Genomic DNA, 21,235 nt, shown 5'->3' on the forward strand with positions numbered 1-21,235 from the left:
CGGTGCAGAAACAGTAATTGCCTGTCATCAGAGAAAGGTGTTTTCCTTTATGTAGATTCTCATGTTGAGATTAGGAATGGAGTCATTCAGAATCAAATGGCTCATTTGGCTGTATTTACATGTGAAACATGCTTCTCTGCTGATCAGTTTTAGTAGCTATCATTTGTTTTTGGTCTACCACCAAAGACACACAACAAATGAGCCAATTTGCAGGACCAGTCAAGACTTCAGCGTGAACACCTGCAAGCCAACATAGAAAACTACAACAAAAACAACATCTGTTAATCCTCACGGTAATACATTCAGAGAGTCCTTGCAGAGCCAATCAAACACAGAACCACTATTGAACATTTGGTCTGGAACCAGCAGCTGTGTGGTATCATCCACTGCGTATACAGATTGGTTTTACATTTTAGATTTAGTCCACAACAAACCTCTTATTTCCAACCATGTGATCCGTTCTGGGATCAGCTCAAGCACACCTCAAGGGCGGCGGGGTGCTAATGCTGCCTTTCATGGTGATTGAAAGCTAAGAGGTGTGTTCAGGGTGATGAAATAAATTATCACACGCTGTTAAATGGCCACTTAGCACATGTGAACATTTTCCGCCTAATAAGTCGTCATTAATGAGCATGAAAACATGGTGTGTGTAAGTGTGTGACAGAATGAGCGATAGACACATTGAGTGTTAGTGATAATCAAGCTCTCCTTCGACACAGATGAAGGAGACAATCCGTCTCTTCAGGACACCAAGCACCACTGGCTGAACAGACCCTGTGTGCTGGTGCTCAAAGATGGTGATGTGTCCAAACCGGGATTGGGTTGCGGCCAAATAAGACCAGAATCTCTGTCCAAGACGTCTTCAGATGCGTCGGTCAGAAGCAGCTTTGGGCCGTGTGAGAAGAAACCATCCGAACATCCTGCCGAAACGACTTCACCTTCCCAGCTGGAGGAAGGCAGCTGCACTGTGACCGCCATCTCCACGTGGGGTGAGAGTTGTTTCGGGGAGTCTTCCAGTCCCCTGGTGCTGAGCCCTGCAGAGGCTGCGTGGCCGGAGGAGGAAGAGGAAGAGGAGGTGGCAGAGGAGGAGAAGAAGAAGAAGCCCCAGGCTCTCCCATCAAAGGAAGACTCTGTGGTTGAGGAGAAGGAGCTGGAGGAGAGCAGGCTGGAGCAGCAAGAGCAGTCCTGCAGCTCGGAGGCGACAGCAGCACCCTCTACTCCCTCACATGATAGCAGGGGGTCCAAGGAGGTCAGATCTAATGGAGGAGATGAGACGAACAGCAGCAAGGCCCAGGCAGCCGGCGGGGAGGGAGCAATGGGCGACTGTGCAGCTTCCCCTCTGGATCCCGACAACGAGTCCCAGCTGAGCCCCGTTGGCATTCTGTCCAAGGATCGAAGCACTGTCCTCGGGGAGGTGGCTCCAGTGTGGGTCCCTGATGCTCAGGCGCAGGTCTGCATGAAGTGTGGGGTCAAGTTTACGTTTACCAAGAGAAGGCATCACTGCCGTGCTTGTGGGAAGGTGAGGAAGGACGTTTATATGTTGTGCAGCATTTGAAATAAAACGTAAAAGTTCTCAAGAAATTGCCTTGCAGTTGATGTGTTAAACGTGTGTGTCTGTCCTTGTGTGGTGTATCGCCAGGTTTTTTGTGCGCTTTGTTCCAACCTGAAGTTCAGACTCACACATCTGGATTGTAAGGAGGGACGAGTTTGTGTTTCCTGTCATTCAATCCTCGTCAAAAGTGAGCACAGATTTCTTTTTGTTTTTGTTTAAGTTCACAGTTTTTTAAATGAAACTTTGCTTAAGTAACTCTTGCATCCTCTCTTCAGGGACACCTCCAAGGGGGAAAAGGAGGGTGTGGTTTGCAGATGACATCCTCCCCAAAAAGCAGTCGGAGTCTGCTCCGACCACACCAGTGAGAGGGTTCTCACCGCTGATGAGACGAGCACTGGGCGGGCTGGTTAAAAGTCCTGTGGGTTCACCACAGATCAGGAGAGCCTTGCGGCCACACGGGACAAATATCAATGTAAGATCACTGAACGTATCTGTTGATCTGTAATTAGTCAGATAGTTTGTACAAAAACATGGGCTCAGTCCTCTGCCTCCCACCTCCTCTAGGAGGCCTGTGGTCCTTACGGCTGGGGCACCACAGCTTTAGTGAGCAGCTCTGCCAACCTCATCCCCCTGGTTGGCCTGCCACCCATCCTCACCTCCACAGGAGTCAAAGGAGGTAAGACAGGTTCCATCCCATTTGAGGGGGAGGGTCAAAAGCAAGAGCAGCATAAGATACATCAGTGTTATTATGTCTTTGTTCTTCAGATTACACTGTGGAGGAGCAGCCCTCTGAGACGCTGCTCATTCAGGAGCTGGAGAGTGGCAGGCCCAAGCCGCTGGTGTTCGTCCTCAATGCCAACCTGCTTGCTATAGTCAAGCTGGTCAACTGTACGTTTCTTTTTTTCCCCTCCTCATTGTGCACGATAAAGTGCATAGAAAACGACACATTGGCGACATATTGTACACAATAATGGCTGCTGTGATCCTACAAATAATAATAATTATTGACTACAAAAAAAAGGTGACTGAATGTGATTTCAGTTGGAATTTAAAAAAAAACAACAACTGTCCTTTTAGACCTCTGAGGTTGTGCCTTGATTGTGTGACAGATGTTAACAGGAAGTGCTGGTGCGTGACGACAAAGGGAATGCACGCTGTGGGCCAGGTGGAGGTGGTGTTGTTGCTGCAGTGTTTGCCTGAAGAGAAAAGCTTCCCCAAAGACATATTCAGCCACATTATCCAGCTGTACAGGGACACCCTCACAGGTCAGAGCCACACACAATAACATGCTTACATACTGTAATTTCCAACTTGTTATGTATAGTAGTGATGTTTTATATTGAATTTGGTAAAAGGGTATTTTCTCCAATGATTACGTGTGTCCTTTTCCTCTGTATTTCTGCAGGAAAGGTTGTGAAACACCTGTCGCTGTCCTTGTTCGGCAGTAGTTTCCTGGGCAGTGAGGAGCACGCAGGCTTCCTGTACATTCGCTCCACTCTGCAGTCCCTTCAAGGTCTACCTCTGCCAAACCAGCCCTACCTCTTTGGCCTGCTGGTCCACAGAGCAGAGGTGGCCTGGGCCAAAGCCTTTCCCTTGCGTCTCATGCTTCGATTGGGGGCCGAATACAGATGTAAGCCATGAAATGAATGAAATGCTGCGTCTGTAACGCTACAGGATTTCTCTTCAGTCACCAGCTTTCTTTCTTGTTCCAGTTTACCCGTGTCCTCTGTACAGCGTGCGCTTTAGGAAGCCCTTGTTTGGGGAAATTGGCCACACCATAATGAGACTGTTAGTGGTGAGTGTGACATTTTGTAACAACTTCCTGTTTGGTGTTGTTACAAAAACCAAATTGTTCACCATTAGTAGTTACGTTTGGTGTTGAAACTTTGACCAAACTTTCCCCATCCTCCCATCGTGCTTCAGGACTTTAGGAATTACCGTTACAGCCTACCGATGGTGCCGGGGCTCACTGTGGATCTAGAGGCTCAGAGGACCTGTATAAAGATACCGACCACTGGGTATAATGAGGTAGGACGGAGCCTTTAAATCCCTCACAGAGTTAATAATAATAATAATAATAATAATGTGAATGTAGTTTCTTTTTCTTTAATCAATCGCCATCCTTCCCTCTCATTAGCTAATGAAGGCTTTGAATAAGTCCAATGAGCACGTGCTGGCCATTGGGGCGTGCTTCAATGAGACTGCAGACTCCCACCTCATCTGCGTGCAAGGAGACGATGGCCAGTACCAGACCCAGGCCATCAGCATCCACAATCAGCCACGCAAAGGTGGGCCATTCCAGGATACCGAGAGGCACATCAAGATATCAGAGTCTGGACTTAATGTTACATAATCAAGCAGGAGTGGGGAACATTCACTGCAATCAGACATGTGGATTGCAACAAGGGGGGGGGGGGGGACACCTTGATGAGCTGATAATTCATCTGTTATTTAGGGGAACGTTGGTACAGTTGAATTGGTGCACTGGGAGGAAAGAGATCAACACATTAGGAGCTGCATTCAGTGTTCACTAGAAACACTCGTTGATCTCCACCAACCATGTGGTTCTATCTACTAGTTTTACACCTTTTAAAATAGTATTTGCTGCACAATATTTACCATTACAAATGATAAATGTGCAGCCAGAATTTGTGCAAACTCATGACATTTTATTCTACATCCCCATGTTCCCAAAGACATTCAATTATTTTATTCTGTGGCAGAAGGAAGTATGTAAACGTTAGGGAGACGTTTTCATGCGATTGTGCAGCCGCGACAAAATTAAATCTTGGGATTTAAAGATTTTTTACTCAATTTGAATTTTCCATGAATGTAATTGTATCAGAAGAAGATATAGAATACAGACAGAATATTGTTTAACACTATTCATTTTAAAGAGAAACAAAGGGCTCAAGAAGTTCTCTTATGTAACACTAGATGGCACAACATGATAGTTTCTTTCTTGTTACTATAGACTGATGTATCAGGATTGGAGCCACAGAGTTTGTCTCTAAACATATTTTTTCTTCTCTTTTTTTGTTATTGCAGTTACTGGATCATGCTTTTTTATATTCAGCAGTGCACTGAAAGCGTCTGCAGGATACCTTGCCAAGTCCAGCATCGTAGAAGGTAGGATGTCAGCTCAGAGGGGAGTCAGGTTCACCTTGACACGTTCATGCCCTGCAGGAAATTCAATGCTTACATATATTTACTATTTAAAAAACAAAAAGTAGTGCATGTTAACACCCCTGCTTTAAGACATGCTTTATTCAGAATGTGTGTGTATATGTGTGTGTCTGTGTACATTTTAACAGACGTGTGTACATGTTGATGCATGTGAGTGTACGTGTGTCTGTCCGTGTGTTCCTCCTGTATCGCTGCCCCCTTCTCCCCCAGATGGACTGATGGTGCAGATCACCGTGGAAACCATGGCCGAGCTGCGGCGGTCGCTACGGGACATGAAAGACTACTCCGTCACCTGCGGACGGCTCGACCAATCGGACAGCCAGGAGCTTGTGTGTGTACAGTGGGTGGAGGAGAAATGCTCAGTGAATAAGGGGTGAGCGTGTCCGCCTGTTTGATGCTCATGTGGCAGAATGAGGCTTTTGTGCTCAAAGAGAACAACATGGCAGAGTGTGCCGGCTTTAGTAACGTCTGCGTTTTCATTTCTGTCCCATGTTGTAAATGTGTGTCCTCCAGAGTTATAAGCCCCATCGATGGGAAATCCATGGAGTCCATCTGCAATACCAAGATGTTTCAGAAGTCAGAATACAAAGAAAACGGGAAGATCATCCGCTGGACAGAAGTACATATGATGATCTGCTAAAAACATCGACATAAGTAGAGCAGCAACGATTAATCAATTAGTTGTCAACTATTAAATGAATCACCAATGACTTTGCTAATAGATTAATCGGTTTGACTCATTATTTAAGAAAGAAAAGTCAAATTTCTCTGGTTCCAGCTCCTTAAATAGGAATATTTTCTGATTTATTTGCTCCACAATGAAAGCAAACCGACATTGTGGAGCAAATAATGTTGCAGCGGGTGTTCAGCTAGATCTGATTCATCACACTGTATTCTCCATCTAATGAAGTACCTGTAATGAGATGCACAGGATAAGTAGAGCTAATGTAAAACTTGAATTTGAGTTGTGGACTAAACAAGACTATCAAAGATCTTAGGCTTTGGGAAACACTGTTCGACATTCTGACATTTTATAGATAAAAACAACCAATTGATTAATCGATAAAATAATCAACAGATTAGTTGCAGCCTTTAACGTAACTGCCTCCTCCCTATACATCTGTCTACGTGCTGTGCAGGTGTTTTTCCTGCAGAGGGGGAATCACCCCAAAGGAGGAGCGAGTGACTCTGCTGAACACGACCGGTTGACGGAGCGGATCGCCCGGGCGTTTTGCTTGGCACTGTGTCCCCACCTCAAGCTGCTGAAAGAGGACGGGATGGCCAAGCTGGGGCTGCGTGTCGCGTTTGACGCTCAAGAGGTCTGAAAGGATGTTTGGTATCAGTGAGCTGAGTCACAATGACATATTGTTTAGAACTTCCCATAATAAGGTTGCATCATGAATACTGCCCTGCAAAGCCAAAATACAAAGTACATACTTGTTCAGAATAGATAGTGAAAGGAACACATTGTTTATAGATACTATACTATCATCAGGCAGAATGTAGTGTCTGTATTTATTTTAGGTGTAATGTAGGTCTATGGAATATTTATTTTTGGTTATATTATCAGCCTGTGGAGCCATAAAATGAAGCCAATACAACCATGCCACCGAGATGAAATCCTTTGTCTATAAACGTTTAGTTTCACAGTGATCATTTATAAATTCTTTAAATAGTTTATTTTCTATGCTACAGAATAAGTGGTACTCTGCTAACAATGTGAGGATTACATCAGCATGGGATTCCTTAAGGTTTCAGATGCTCTTTCACTCGGCCAAAAAGTTTATGAAAAATACTCAGGGATGTTTCGTAAAAAATCATACCGGTCTAACTTTGAGTGGTGTAACATATGACTCACATAATGCACAGTTGTAAAGCTATTAACTCAATCTTCAGGGTGTGACTATATTAAAACGAATTACTGGTTTCTTTTGTAATTTCAGGTGGGATTTGTGGCTGGGAGCAATGGGCTTCCCCTCCCAGCTCAGTACCTGAACGCCCTGGACAGCGTGCTGATCCCCGTCATACACAGCAGGGGGCGCAAGAGGGGCAACGAGCCCATCGTGATGGAGCTCATCTTTTACATCCTGGAGAACATCACTTAAAGAGCGCACACGCCCCCGCTATTTCATCTTTTCAAACTCTGACCACAACTCTGTCGCCGGCACTTCTCATCAGTGCTGCCAACGGGTTCAGGGCAATAAAAGCATTCAAAAGGGCGAACCGGACCACATCCAAGGTCTGCATACATCTCATCCACTCACGAGTAGAGAGAGAAGTGGTTAGTGGTTTTCTGATCTCACCCTGCCCTGCAGCAGACAATCTGGGTACGCATGAAACCTAGGATGGGCCATCAGATCACTGTACACTGTACAGTCGTAGCAACGTCATAGCTTGATATCGTCCACGTCACAAAGTTCAATACCAATTCCCATATGGAGAATACCTTTAAAAGTGGGAGCTGGATTCAGACCCACGACCTAAAAGCAAAGAGATAAAGAGAATGACTTGAAGAACAGTATGTAGTAGATCTGTAGCAATTTGATGCGCACTGAATGAATGCCTAAAGGATGTTTTCATACTGGTTGTATTTTAATTGATTGCTCATGAAATGTAATGTCGGCCTGGAATTAAACTTGCAACAACGACCGAGTTACCGCCTGTTCATCAAGGTCACATTTACTAAAGTACTTGCACTTAACTAGCTTTATACTTATACGTCACATTTCAGAGGGAAATATTATTCTTTTTTTTCCTCCACTACATTTGCGCCAACTGCTATAATTACAAACTACATTGCAGATTAACATTTTACTTGCAACAAATGCACTCATTTACTTTATTAGGGAAAACCTGTAAAACCAAATCCAATAGCTCATTTACAAAGATAATAAACTTCAGTTTTGATTGACACTATCATAGAGGTATGCACTTCACTTGAATGTTAGAAACACCTATTAATGTAAAAGATAATGCAGTCATATACAAAAAATAATCCTTCAGATTCAGCTCAGAAAAGCTGCCTGTTCCAGTCTGTAAAACAAAGCAACTATTTCATGTACTGGATCTGTGGTTTGTTTAGCTTGCATTCATTTTCAGGCTGAATGGACGCTGAGTGCCAACAAGATCGCATTTCTCAACCTGATGAACCCGCGCGTGGTTGATAACGGTGGGTGGAGATCCGGTCTGCAGGATGCTTACTCTCTCTCTCTGGCTCTTAACGATGGATTTTTTTTTTCCAGACAAAGCAGAATGGGGCTCTTGTTAACCTCCTACTGGCTCCACATATTTGAGATGGTTAAGACAAGAGGCTTCGGCACGCAATGCAAATACTTTTCTTTGTTGCAACACAGCAGTCTTTCCCCAGAGCCCTGACAACTTGAACCCTTCTAAGCATGCGGCACATTCAGTAAGCACCTATTCTGTGAAAATACGGACGCACAAAACGTGTAAGATAATTCAAGATTGAATTTATTGAGATTTAATTTTAAATACACAAGATAACAAAATTTAGAAAGTCTAAACCAATACAAATTAGTTATTTTTGTTTGCTGTAAAACTATTTACAAAAAGTATTTTCAAGTTTGATAGAAACTGTACAGTTATCCGTCAACAGGGGGAGGTCAGTGCGATGTGGGGGTCAGAGAAGTAGTGAAGGCAAGTGGGGTGAAAGGCCGCCAGTGTGATACTGAACTAGGAACTTGTTGCAACATCAGTGAAGATAATATTTTGGTCAAAACATCTTCTCTTCATACATTTTTATGTTCCATAAATGGTTTCCCCAACTCAAAAAGAGGTTTCGAGTTGAACGAACGAACAAACAAAGCAACCAAAAGTTTGGAGCCCAACTGTGGAAATCATTGACCACGTCATTTCCCCATGTGTCGCAATTCAAACTAATAACAGGAAAAGAAACACAGCCAAAACTATCTTTGGAATCCGTAGTAGTATAAACCGTTTCACACTTCTTAGGTGTTTCCTTCCAGGGATCTTAGGCCTTCTTCATCTTGCTCACGTGACTGCGGCTGTTGCCGTTGCTCGCTCCGTGGTTGACGCCGTTCTCGTGGTGCTTGCCGTTGGTGTAGACGGCCGTGCCGTTCTGACACTGCTTAGCATCCTGTTTTGGCAACCGCTTGCCCCTCACGTAAGCCTGGATCCAGAAGTTGGAGAAGAGCACGAAGAAGAAGGTTCCATACATCCAGATGAGGTGGAGGATCATGGGGAACTGGTAGTCGCAGCTGTGCATGAAGTAGTACTGGGTAGCGTGGAGAGATACCAGGACAAACTGGGTCTGTCGGGAAGAAACCAGGAGTCAGCCAAGCACTTACTATAAATAAACGCAGATGGATTCGTCTTGAAGCCTGAACCAGAGTACCAGACATTAAAATGAAAAGACTCTAGTAGTTTAAGACGCTGAGCGAGGCTCTCATGCCGTCCTTGAGCTGATCCCTGAAGCCTACGAGTAGCTCAATTCAAATAAAAAATTGATGATGAAGCGAACAACACAGAAAACTGCAGAGTATAGGGTGTCCCTACCAGCTGAATGGCCGTCATGTATTTCTTCCACCACAAAAACTTCTGGAAGCGTGGTCCAGCAGCAGACAGGCCGTAGTAGAAATACATGATGATGTGGACGGTGGAATTCACCATGGCATGAAAAGATCCCATTCCACCTGGGGGTAATAATCACAAACAGCATTAGGCCAACTCAAAGTAGCGGAAGAACCCGAGTAAAACCTCGACGGCCTCGACATTCTTGGAAGGTCAGAGACTCTTGGTTAATCATTTTCTCATGACCAAACAGAACTATACAATAACCGGCAGAAGGTTCCTTTAAAAAACAAGAGCAGAAGCCAACTGGAGGACAGTGTTGCCGATTGTACAGGTCAACATCCACAAGATTGGTTTACAGGACAAAGTAATGACACTAAAACCATTAATAATTATTTAATCAAGATTGAGTTAATGTGTACTCACCAGGAGCATAGACAATCCCCCACCACCAGGTCCAGGGCATGAAGGAGTGGTGGAAGATGTGTAGGAAGGTCACCTGGCCGTGCTTTTTCCTCAACACGAAGAAGACCTGAGCGAAAGACGATATTGATCAGTTAAAGTCAACCAAAACTTGAACACAAAGGCGAGTCAAGCAAAAGACTGAACTTACTGTGTCGATGAGCTCAATAATCTTGGAGAACCAGAACAGCCAGGCCACTCGGACCATCTGTTGAGGAGGAAAAAGACTTTGTAAAATGATCATTTCACTTCATATTAAAGCAAGAAATGACTAATAATTGAGTAGAAAGAGAGGGACTTACTCGAAGTGCTTGAGGACTGTTCGACGTATCCACTGGGTCACATCGCCAGGTATATGTTGTGGCCCAACCAGACATCAGGAACTAAATTACAAGAACATTTGATTTACTTTGTTTGTGGTCATTGCTAGATTAAGATCTTTACAGAGATAAATTCAACCAAAACTAGACAAATTAAGCCACTTTCTCTTCATGTACGACCATGAAATGTTCAAAATGTGTAAAAAGTAAATTGCAAGTCGTTAAATGTCGGAGACTTTAAGTAACAGTGTCTTACTTCGTAGACGATGATTATCGACAGTGCCACTAGCGAGAAGTTGTAGACTATCATGGCTTCCTTAAGCTGGAAGGGCTTACGATTGGCCATCATGCGCGGCCCAAGGTACAGTACAAAGAAGAGGTAACACAGCAATGTTGCAGACATGGCAATAGGAGTCTGCATCATTGGATATTCCTTCAGCCGTGGATCTAGAGAAAGAAGAAAAAGACAATACGTTAGAAAACAATAAATAGAGTGATCTTTTGCATTTAGTTTAGCTAAGTCACCTACCAATTCCTGCCAAGAGGTAGTTGTAGATATCCATGGCATGCGAGCCGATCTCCTGAATCTCTCGAAGCATGTTTGCCGTCTTGAATTGTTGTGACCAAATTATCTGCAAAAACACATAAAGCTCATTGTTAATTTGATCTAGTCAAGGCCAAACACAGCAGCAACCCCTCTACCACTCCCATGGCAGTAATTCAAGGAGTGACACATCACTAAGTTCAAGAAAACTATTTTGGCCATTTTTTGAATGTCAGATGTATTGTTTTTGGATGTGTAAAAGTAGCTGAAATGTACCATTATCCTTCCTCATCTGTTTTTGGAACCTATAAAAAGCAGTTCACTTTTCCTAGACAATGAAATTTCCGAAAATAGTGTTCTCCGTCATGAATGGATTACATAAATTCTTCAACAAAAATATAAATCACATGGCTTTTTTGGGGGCTTGGAACAATGAGGAGCATTTTGGAGCATTTCCTGATTCAGCGGGATTGAAATGCAATTATCGGCTCATCTCTCCTCAAACAAAACACACCCAACAGAAATACCGTCAGTCATGGGCTGATATCAGAGAGGAGGAGCTACAAGGAACTGGGAGGGAAACCCTCGTCCCACAGCAGGGCTGGCACTCTGCTGGCTGGCTTTTGTGTCTTGACTTCATGACTCCTGCATACAGACAAACTGCTCTCAAACCGCAGAGCCCTGACATTGTCATCCAAGCTCCTTAAACTCACAAGTGGTTTTGTTGTCTTGTTACGTAGAAACCGCACTTATTTGAGACATTGCCGCTGCGAACTGAATCTATCAGTTCAACTACAAATATGTGCACACACACACACGACTGTTGCTCTGGGTTTCTGACCTACAAATGTTTCTGTTGACAAAAGGCTCACCATATCAAGTGTAAAGTGTATTCACAAAGTAGAGGACACGCAGGGTGCGGCCCCTCTGTACCCACGCTATTGTTGTACAATCTGCAAAGCTCTGAGTTTTCACTGCTCAAGAACAGTCCGCCTTAAACCAATATAATCACCAGCCGATAATACCATGTTGTGTAATGAAGGGCAGGTGAGGAGTGGAGCTGATACAGAGGTGCTGCTCAGGTAAAAATACATTTGAAGTGCAAACTACAGATGTGAATTTTGCCAACACTGAGCTGGATCCAAGTTTAAGAATGCTAACTCGCTTTCAGTATCAATTTTTTAAAACTTTTCAACAGGGTGTCAAACCGGCTCTGTAATCTGCACTTGTGCATACTTGTTTTCAAGGCTGCTTCAGTCTAAAACTCACTCGCCTCATGCCTCAAGGTAATGAATGTACAACACATTATCTTACATCTTCAACGACTGACTTGCAAAAAATAAAAAGGCCACACAGATACTGAGCTGTCAACCCAAAATATGCATAACAGCCCTTGATCTGCTTAAGTTCATATTTAGTGAGTTTATTGTGTCAAAGTTGAAGCGGATTCTGAGCACACAGCTACAGTGTAAACAGATTGTATAATCTTTTAATTCCCACATACAGTTTGTTCGCCTCAGGGCTTTTTTAAGCGTTAACCACAAAGCAACCGTCAACAGGGCGGTAGTATCTTTCTGTTCGATCTTCTTGTGGAGCTTCCAGGTTATTGAGTCGAGCATTCCAGGACACTTTATAACGGCTGCACTGCTGTCTTAGCTTCCTTTTGTCAATATGGTGAAAACTTGAACTGGAGTTTTGTGCTGTTGCAGCCCCTCGGCAGTATCACCAAAAAGCGAAAATGATGGTGTTGTACAGCAGATCAGATGCATGACATTTCAGAAAACTCTTACGCAAAAACGCGCTGGTTGTTTTTGAACCGACGGTGAGACATTCGGTCAGGCGCCCTCGCATTTCAACAAGAGCACCATCACGTCTGTTGTGGAGAGTCTGTCTTGTTCTGAGGAAAAATGCTGAACAGTTACATTGAGCAGAGGACCGTCGGGTCAGGTTAGTGATAACGTCGAGTTTATTGTAGCACCGCGAGTTGAGTCGTGGCAGTTTGACGTCACATGGCTTAGGATTATTGGTAAAATATTGGCAAAATATTGGTAATTCACCAAATAGTTGTGTATACATGAAAAAATTGATTTCGCTTTTGGACACCAAAAGCCACTTTTCTGAGTTCAATCAAATGATGTTGTCGACACTGCAACAGGATCATACAGAAACCCTACAGTTAGATATGTACATAGGATTTGCTTTTTGAATACAAGTCATATAAATCTCCCAGTTTTCATGTTCAAACTGCTGAATGAACAACTTGTGACTCACTTGAGAGAGATGTTTTAGAGAATACACATAAATAAAGTGATTGTGCGAGGTCAGGAGGATAGTCTTATGATCATGAACACTAAGAAGGAAAAGGAAACAATATTTCTGTATCTTTAAGTCCCGGATGAAGTTGGCAAAAAATTGAAAATGAAGTCCCTTCCATCCCAGCTTAGTGAAACCACAGATCTTTTACAAGAGCGGCCGACAGCAGTTAATGAACATCACTGCTCTGACACTTCTATGCCATTTCCTGCATCTACACATCAGTGACCTCAAACATGATGAGACCACTCAACTGATTTCAATCTCCACCAATTAAAGGCTCACATACGAATTGGAACTCCACTGTTGAACATTCAGCGCTGTTCAGCCAAATAAACAACATTAGTAGTAAATCCACAAGATTAGAGGAGCATCCGCGTACAGAGGAGTCCACACAGTGCTGTAGTGTTACCGTGACGGAGTGAAGACATTCAGCAGACACATGACCACTTAAGCACCACGCTACCTTTAGGCAATGACTTCTGTCACCTCTCAAGAGGAATGTCAAAAATGTAAAGCCCTGAGCTACACAAGTCCATTCTCGAACCAGAGCAAAATGTTGTTTTAATGGTTCCACAAAAACACAGCGTTAGTCCTTCTGCATGTCCTCTTTTAGACTACATTGACAACAGCGTGGCTGGTTTACATCTGTATAGAAGAATGGAAAGGGAGGTGGAACATTTCCTATGGAGGCCATGTCAATGAATCATAGGGATGGAAAAAGGGAACTCACATTCACACGGTAGAAGTTAATGATAAACCGATGAACCGACAGGAACCGTTACACACAGCAAAGAATCCGTTATAAAAAGGACATTTCAACCACCACAGCCTGATATCCTCAAACACCAAATGAACAGACAATTCACCCCTGAGCTGCTCAACATGTTGGGCGGAGTTAGTCAGTGAGTTCACCTTCTACGTAACCATATGCAACTTACCTCGTTGAGACTAGAATTAACCTCTTAAATCATCAGAAGCCAATGTGGATCCTTCTTTCACAGGACGGCAAAGCCTCTGTGCAAAACTATAAGGACGGGCCGGCGGGCAGCAGCAAAAAGAGAGAACAGCAGAGCAGAAAGAGAGAGAGAGAGAGAGAGAGAGAGAGCGAGATGGGGAAAGGGAATGAGAGTGTAAACTGACAAACTGTGACTGGTACAGCAGTCTTCCAAATCCCCACCCTCCCTGACTCACACAGTGGATGAATAACTAGCTCACAGAAGCAGAGGGGGGGGGGGGGGGGGGTGTAATGAGCCAGAGAGAGAGAGCACAAGCCAGCGCCAAGACGGAGTACAACTGGGGTGAGATTGAGAGATGGGCCCTATTTAAACCCACACCCCGATTTAAGATGCTACCTTGTGACCACCGCCTTGAATTCAACAAGTCTGAGATGCCCCCCCCCCCCCCCCCCCCCGCTACCTTTTTCTCTCCTGTTCACCCCCCACCCAGTGAAACACACGACACACAACTGTGGAGTCGCTCTGTAAGTTTTCGCTCAGGGGTGGGCTGATAATATTATTCACGGGCAGCAGGCGAGAAATCAGAGGACACTCTGTTATCATGAAAGGGGCCATTGTTACCCTGTGTTGGCTCTGGACCCAGCCAACACCCTTACAGCAAAAGTAGCTTCCATGTTTCGCTCTGTGTTTGGAGACGATCGATGTCATCGCGGAAAATAATGCCTGGAACAAGTCGGGAGTAGCTGCATTTCTTCTGTCCTTTTGTCTGCTTAATGTTTGGCAACATGCTTGCTTCATACACTACTACCTAACTACAAGGAGTACAGCTCATGATAGAGAGAAATACATTGGGATACATTCGAGCTAGGGAGCATCATAACCAGTCATAAAGTCTTGATGTATGCTCAGGGTTGGAGAGTGAGGCTGCGAGGGGAGAACGTGACTCATACGATAATGCTTAAAATTCCTCTGAGCGTGTCGTGTATAAGGAGGGTTTGATCGTCATAGGAAATCACTGACTCTGATCTTACTGCCACACCCATTCATTTCGAAGAGAGGAACAAAACATAATAGATAATTGATTTTATTTTATGCTGAGAAATCATTTTAGTCCTTTGGCTGCAGGGAGGAACGCATAACTTCTCTAGATTTGAGAACATAAGTAGTTATGAATATGGTCTGATGAAACCGCACACAATGACTTAATAAGAGTTTCAGAGATCAAGTCATACGCGTAATGAACAAGGCAGCGTTTACTATTGCGGACTCATTCAGAAAGAGCCCTGCAAAGTCAGATCATGCTCAAAATGTAGCTTATAAGTAAAATGCAAATAGTTATAAGAACCCTGGAATTCTGGAATTTCTATTAAAAGCATATTGTACGATGTCATTTTTTTGTAAATACTAGTCGAACTTGGTTTTTCAAACCACAAACATCTGGAATCTGGTGATCTTATCACTGCAGCCGATTGGTCACTCGATCCTTGCGGGGGATGGGAGGGGTGGTGGCAGCCCTCCAGTGCATTTCAGCCCCTCCTCCAAACACCAATACACACTTGATAACATGATAGTCATCTTTTCCTGTGAAACCAAAACCTCAGGTGACAATTATTGTGGTTTACAAAGCCTAAAAGAGTCTCCATCAGAGCAAAACAAGTCATGTTTAGAAAGAGTAGAAAGTTAGCCATGGTAACCCTGGTCAAGCAAAAGTCTTGGCAAATCAATCCATTACACAAAGTGCAGTGTGACAACACATCTCTAACTTTATCTTGAAATGCATAAAAGGGGCTCCGCTGAAAAAAAGCTTAATTCTGAACTATTGATGATCTTGGTTCATAAAAACAATACATAATCCCAATGGATGATCTGGTGACTTGGAAAGTGTAAAAGCAGGAACAAGTGTGCGGCTGAGCACTGAGCCAGATATTTCCACCAGCGTGTCACACACTCGTGTGAGGAATCTGACTTTGCTGTCAACGTACAAGTCTCAGGTCAAGCTATGCAATGTCATAAAAATATATTTTGTCAAGAAATGACGCCGCTCTGAAAAGCAAGATAAGACTGATGGTGTATTTTAAGTTATTAGGGGTTTGGCTCGGAACTGACAAGGTTATATTAATGTTCATTATGATCAAACACCGTCACTGCTCAGCAGTCTGTTATTTGTTGTATATGACAGTTAGTTCCGACCGAGTAATTTGATTGGACGAGAGGCAGTCTATTTATACTATCACTCCACTTTACTGGAGTTATAATGACCATTAATTACATTCACAGGCGTAGTCTATCTGACCTGCAGTAACATGTAGACGTATTCAAAGCAGCTAGCTTGTTCATGTGTTGCTTGTCCCGGTCAGCTGCAGAACTATTTATGTTGGTGGAGCAAAATAAATGATCCAACTAAACAAATCATAATCTGTTGTTGCTTATTACTGTTAACTAATAAATGTCACTTGTAGAAGCAAAGACTTAGAGATGCATATTATTGGGTGGTCCTGAAGTGGAAACATCAGAAGCAGATATAAGATCAAATTCAGAGTTGATTAATGAATGTGATCATAGACCTATGTCTAGACGCTGTGGGGTTTTATTAAGCAACGTTTTCTATGATTTGATTAGCTAAACTAAACTTGTTTGTAATGTGGCAACAGCCACTTCATCGATTAACAATGAGGGACATCGAGATATATATATATATATATATATATATATATAGATATAGATATAGATATATATATATATATATATATAGATATAGATATAGATATATATATATATATAGATATAGATATAGATATATATATATATATATATATATATAAATAAAATCTATCACAGCTCTTCAGTAACTAAATTGAATCTTGTGTAATGAAGAAAATAAAGTGGTAATGTATAACAGCTTCAAAAATCCAGTATTGGACTGAAGCCTTGTTGAGGTAAAGTAGACACTTTACACATTTAGCATAAACAAAGGCTTATTACATGTACACATTTAACTTTTGTTAAAGTTTACCCAACACTGAATCTAAAAGAAAAGTAATCCCTCCAGTAACTCCCTCCCCACTTTCAACGGACCCCTTCAATTACCTCAAACTACCGCAAACATTCCTGGTGGGCATGCCTCTCTGTAAGAAGAAATGTCACGTGATAGACTCAGTATCTGTTCTGCAACCTTGTCTTTTGGTCTGAATATAATAATGCACATTGCCTTGCCTTATCAAAATCAAAAGAATTTGTGGTATGATAAAAATGAAGACTGGGGATATACAAATTGAGTGTATACATAAAAAAAAAAAAAAAAAAAACACATTTAAGAAAAGCTCACTTTTCTAAGTGACGAACATCGTAGTGACCGTTACCCCTCCAGCACAGGAATGTTGCTAAACTTGTCTGGAAACTGATATGTTTATACCATCTCCCCCTCATTGTGTTTGTCTGAGGGTTTGATGTGTGTGTGTGTGTGTGTGTATATAATCACACCTGCAAGTACTGAGACCTGGCCGGGCTTTCAACACTGGTCTAATTGTCTTCCCTCCCTCCTTCTCCCCCTCTCTGACCTCTCTGCAGGTCTCAATGACCCAGATTTCTGTAATTTTCCACCGATAACAATAGAGCATCCCGTCCTCATGAATGAGCTCAAACTAATGCAGATTGTGGACGAACTACAATTACCGCCTTCGCCAACCGGTCATGTTGCAGTTTACATTCATGTTTGTCCAAAATGTCATCACTTCATCTTCTCGGAAATTTGCGTTAAAAAAATTGTCATAATTAGCATATCAACTCTTGAGTTGTGGCCAAAAATGTGTTTTGTGAGGTCACAGTGACCTTTGACCAACAAATTCTGCTCAGTTCAACCTTGAGTCCAGGTTGACCTTTGTGCCAAATTTGAAGAAACTCCCTCCAGACGTTCCTGAGAACGTTGCATTCACGAGAATGAAACAGATGGGCAACGTGAAAACATAACGCACACCGTAGGTTTTATTTATCATATCGACAGTTATGACAAAATTTTACTCAAATTACTGAGATCTCAGAACATGGAGATCAATAAAGTCCAACAAGGTAAGGGACTTGACTGTCCAGACATGAAATGTAAGTGCACACAACAATGGAAACTACTATGTGTCTAAATTGAACAGTAAATTCAATTTGGCCACATGACAACTGATTACTTTCCTTTTGAGAGATGTAGCTGTTTAACGGAGATCTCGAGAGGGAACTTGGAAAGTACAATGTTTAAATGATGATTGAAACGATGGCCAAACCTACAAAGAAACATGTGTAAAAAGTTCCATTTTTTGCACTCATTGAAAGGTTTTTCCTCTCCCACTCGAGGGTGTGTCCTTGTGGGTGTCTCATGGGAGAGCATGCAAAGCTTAGTCAGCAAAACAGCTCCAGACTTGATATTTGGGGCAAGTTTAAAACAGGCCCTGCAGACAGGTTGGGATTATGCAAGACTTAACCACGACTGGAATGACTCTCTTCATGCCCGTCATGAATACCTAAGATTCTACTACGACAAGAGCTTCCACTGGATGGTGTCAAACATGCACACGTGTGAGCACTAGAACAAATATACAACTGGAACTTTCTGATACGACTTATATGTCGCACAGAGAGACAGAGAGAGAGAGAGAGAGAGAGAGAGAGAGAGAGAGAGAACAATAGGAAGTTGTGCAAACGTTGACGAAACAGATTATATTCTTTTACAATTTCTAATAATTGTGTTTTTTTACAATCTGGCCTTTGGTCCAATTTTCCAAAAAATGATGATGCAGCATTTTTTAACGACATTCATACTTTCTGTCACTGATGAAACTAAAAACACACCTTAACGTGTAGCCACATTTCAGACATGCTGGTCAAAACACACAACCACAATCATCTCACAGTCATCAGGACATATTCATAAAGGGCATAACAATGTCAGTGCTGACACTACATTATCCTCCTGTTGTTTACACAAGAGCCAGTTAAACCATGTTACAGCGCCAACATATTAAGCCCCAGTGTTGGACTGAAGTGCACAACCAACAACTTATTGAATTGTTTGATTTGATACTTAAGTTTGTCCTTGGGCTAGCTGTATAATGTATGATCAAAAACCCTTTACTACATGTAGGCTAACAGTCCAGCCACTAAAAAACTGCTTCAAATGATAAACTCACACTTGTTTGAGCTGAAAAAAAATCGCTTAGATCCAATGAAACGGAAATACTGCGAGTAGGGGGTTGGGTAGACACGTTTCATATATATGAAAACAACCCCGCCTCAAAGTAACCTACACAAGGTGTAGATTAGGATCCTTAACTGAACCTTTACTGGAAGTCTAACAGAGGCGGCCATTATGAAGATACACAGCCCCCACTTTGAGCTTTAAACATCTTTAAAAACCCCGGTGGAAGGACTGAAGAAGACTTTGTAGATGAGTCTGAATGAGTGGTTTGGAGTATGTGGTGACTAACTGTCGAGCAAAGCACTTTACTACAGCTGCTCAGTGATCAACAAGAGAAGACCGGCCCACTTTTTGAAGTAGAACTGCTGCATAAACACACCTCAGCTCAGCCTGCAACGTTTTCTTGTGAAAAAAAAAAAAAAGTGGTTTGAAGAAAGTCTGTGTCATTTCCTCTGGCTGAAACTTGCCTTAAAAGCGTGTCCTTCAATAAGGGTGTTGACTTTAGAAGATTATGACATGATAACAGTATGCAACGGTGGAGCGTTAGAAGTCACAACGCTGCTTTAGTGTTTACATTACTAGCACACCTGGGCTGGTAGACCTTGAGGCCCTTTGTCTCCATCCCACAGCCGTTAGTTACTAATGTTTACATGTCTACACAGAGCTAGTGATCCATAATCTACTTTAGGAGGCCATCAATAGGGGGCCAGCTAACACGAGGCATTCAAGAAACATGACACTAAGCTCCGGCGCAACATCTTTTGCCTTTTTGTAAAAAAAACCATAAAGACGCCATCTTTAAAACATTGTTCACAGTATAAAAACAGGTACTGACGCATTGTGCCCAATGTCAACTTAACATGTCATGCATTAGTTGTAAAAGGCAGTGTTATTTTATATATATTCAGATGTCAGATTACGCTTAATTGTGTGGTAAAAACGTACAATCTTAGCCTCCCAGTGCTCTTTCCCCATCATGCATTGCATAGACGAGGTGTGGTAGTCAGTGGTTCTTGTCTTTCTCCCACAATGGCGAAATTAAACGAGAGTTTAACATGACTAACGTGACAGAATAATCAGAGTACTTATCGAAAACATTATCTTTATATATGATACACTGTCAATATTTACTCATGTATTCAGAATCACACAGTACAAAGTTCAAGTCCTCCTGCTGCTCAAAATGAGTCAAATGTTTCTCGAGTTTTACTGAAACTAAATCTTACAATCTAAATGGATATATGTATCGTTTAATAAGTAGCTTGTATGCTGTGTGCGTTAGATAGTTACATCACCTCTGACCCATAATCACATTAATGGCAGCCTAGTAAAGACACAAAACTCAGCTACCAAAGACATAAAAAGAAGAAAAGAAAAACATGAATGTACCTGAGTCTCAAAGTAAGACTGTTATAAAGTTATAACATTTGGCCACCAGGTAAGTTTATTTTTTTTGCACTTCTAGATCGACTACAGTTAAACTATATGTGCTATTATTCATAACCGACAGCCAAAACACACACCAATGTGTTCTCATTATCACTGACATTTACATGTTTGAGGCTACAATGAACAAAAAAAGACACAACCATCTGCCTTCACAGTGAGGAGAGAGTCCCGGCTGTCAATGAGCTCTTTGTCCAGCACAGGTGCAAATGATGAGGAGAAGAAACCATCAATATCCCGAAACACTAACAGTGAAGCTTATTGTTGAGCACGTTTCATCTCCAAGCGCACGTTTTGGGCACCACACTCGAGCCTAACTTTAATTAATAAAAAAAAACTTATGATTTACAGCAAAACAAATGAGTGTTTTAGTGTACGCCTTAGCTATTCAAATTACAAAAGAAAAACAACATAATAAGCCACCTGAATGAATAACACTTTGATGTGACGTTACGGAAATTGGCAGCGCGCGCAACCCCCCAAACACAACCCCAAAAATATATTTACGCACCTGAAATGAACTAAAACCTCGTCGAGTCGACGCATTCCTAAATAAACAGCGTTAGAAAGAACTCACTTGAAATAAAGGCTGTCGACAGCAGCCTGATGACCCAGCGCGTGAGAGAAGTTAGACCTGCTTCCTCTTCCTCTCCGCGGAAACCTTCCTCGCGACGCAAAAACGCTTGATGGAGCTGGAAAAAAAAAAAAAAAGGTGGAGTCTTC

General features: G+C 42.5%; 2 protein-coding genes across 3 annotated transcripts; one reads left to right on the forward strand and one right to left on the reverse strand.

The window, feature by feature from the left end:
- The first annotated feature begins 1,934 nt into the window (after positions 1-1,934).
- zfyve9b (zinc finger, FYVE domain containing 9b) lies at positions 1,935-7,379 on the forward strand. Its single transcript, XM_076087427.1, has 13 exons — positions 1,935-2,024; positions 2,117-2,228; positions 2,318-2,440; positions 2,662-2,817; positions 2,958-3,182; positions 3,265-3,347; positions 3,476-3,580; positions 3,690-3,840; positions 4,601-4,681; positions 4,949-5,111; positions 5,252-5,357; positions 5,878-6,057; positions 6,682-7,379. Exons 1-13 carry the CDS (start codon positions 1,935-1,937, stop codon positions 6,841-6,843), a joined length of 1,737 nt encoding a protein of 578 aa, XP_075943542.1. The 3' UTR covers positions 6,844-7,379.
- An 809-nt stretch (positions 7,380-8,188) lies between these two features.
- Positions 8,189-21,235, reverse strand: elovl1b (ELOVL fatty acid elongase 1b). Of its 2 annotated transcripts, none has more exons than XM_076087763.1 (8): positions 21,090-21,235; positions 10,601-10,703; positions 10,328-10,518; positions 10,054-10,134; positions 9,903-9,959; positions 9,716-9,821; positions 9,275-9,411; positions 8,189-9,029 (listed from the first exon to the last, which is right to left on the reverse strand). In XM_076087763.1, exons 2-8 carry the CDS (start codon positions 10,668-10,670, stop codon positions 8,730-8,732), a joined length of 942 nt encoding a protein of 313 aa, XP_075943878.1. In that variant the 5' UTR covers positions 10,671-10,703; positions 21,090-21,235; the 3' UTR covers positions 8,189-8,729. The 2 variants fall into 2 exon arrangements, with proteins under 2 accessions (XP_075943878.1, XP_075943879.1); XM_076087764.1 differs by having other exon boundaries at positions 21,024-21,158.

The sequence above is a fragment of the Anarhichas minor genome, unplaced genomic scaffold, assembly GCF_050575085.1.
Source record: "Anarhichas minor isolate MPS153535 unplaced genomic scaffold, ASM5057508v1 ptg000010l, whole genome shotgun sequence".
Classification (NCBI taxonomy): domain Eukaryota; kingdom Metazoa; phylum Chordata; class Actinopteri; order Perciformes; family Anarhichadidae; genus Anarhichas; species Anarhichas minor.

What these genes read in the sequence shown, in the direction of transcription:
- zfyve9b (XM_076087427.1), top strand. Translation starts at nt 1,935, where the DNA reads ATGAGACGAGCACTGGGCGGGCTGGTTAAAAGTCCTGTGGGTTCACCA. An exon ending in ATTGGGGGCCGAATACAGAT is followed by an intron (nt 3,183 to 3,264) that starts GTAAGCCATGAA and finishes TTCTTGTTCCAG; the next exon opens with TTTACCCGTGTCCTCTGTAC. An exon ending in CAAGTCCAGCATCGTAGAAG is followed by an intron (nt 4,682 to 4,948) that starts GTAGGATGTCAG and finishes CTTCTCCCCCAG; the next exon opens with ATGGACTGATGGTGCAGATC.
- elovl1b (XM_076087763.1), bottom strand. Translation starts at nt 10,670, where the DNA reads ATGCTTCGAGAGATTCAGGAGATCGGCTCGCATGCCATGGATATCTAC. An exon ending in CGATAATCATCGTCTACGAA is followed by an intron (nt 10,135 to 10,327) that starts GTAAGACACTGT and finishes CTTGTAATTTAG; the next exon opens with TTCCTGATGTCTGGTTGGGC. An exon ending in TTATTGAGCTCATCGACACA is followed by an intron (nt 9,822 to 9,902) that starts GTAAGTTCAGTC and finishes TCTTTCGCTCAG; the next exon opens with GTCTTCTTCGTGTTGAGGAA.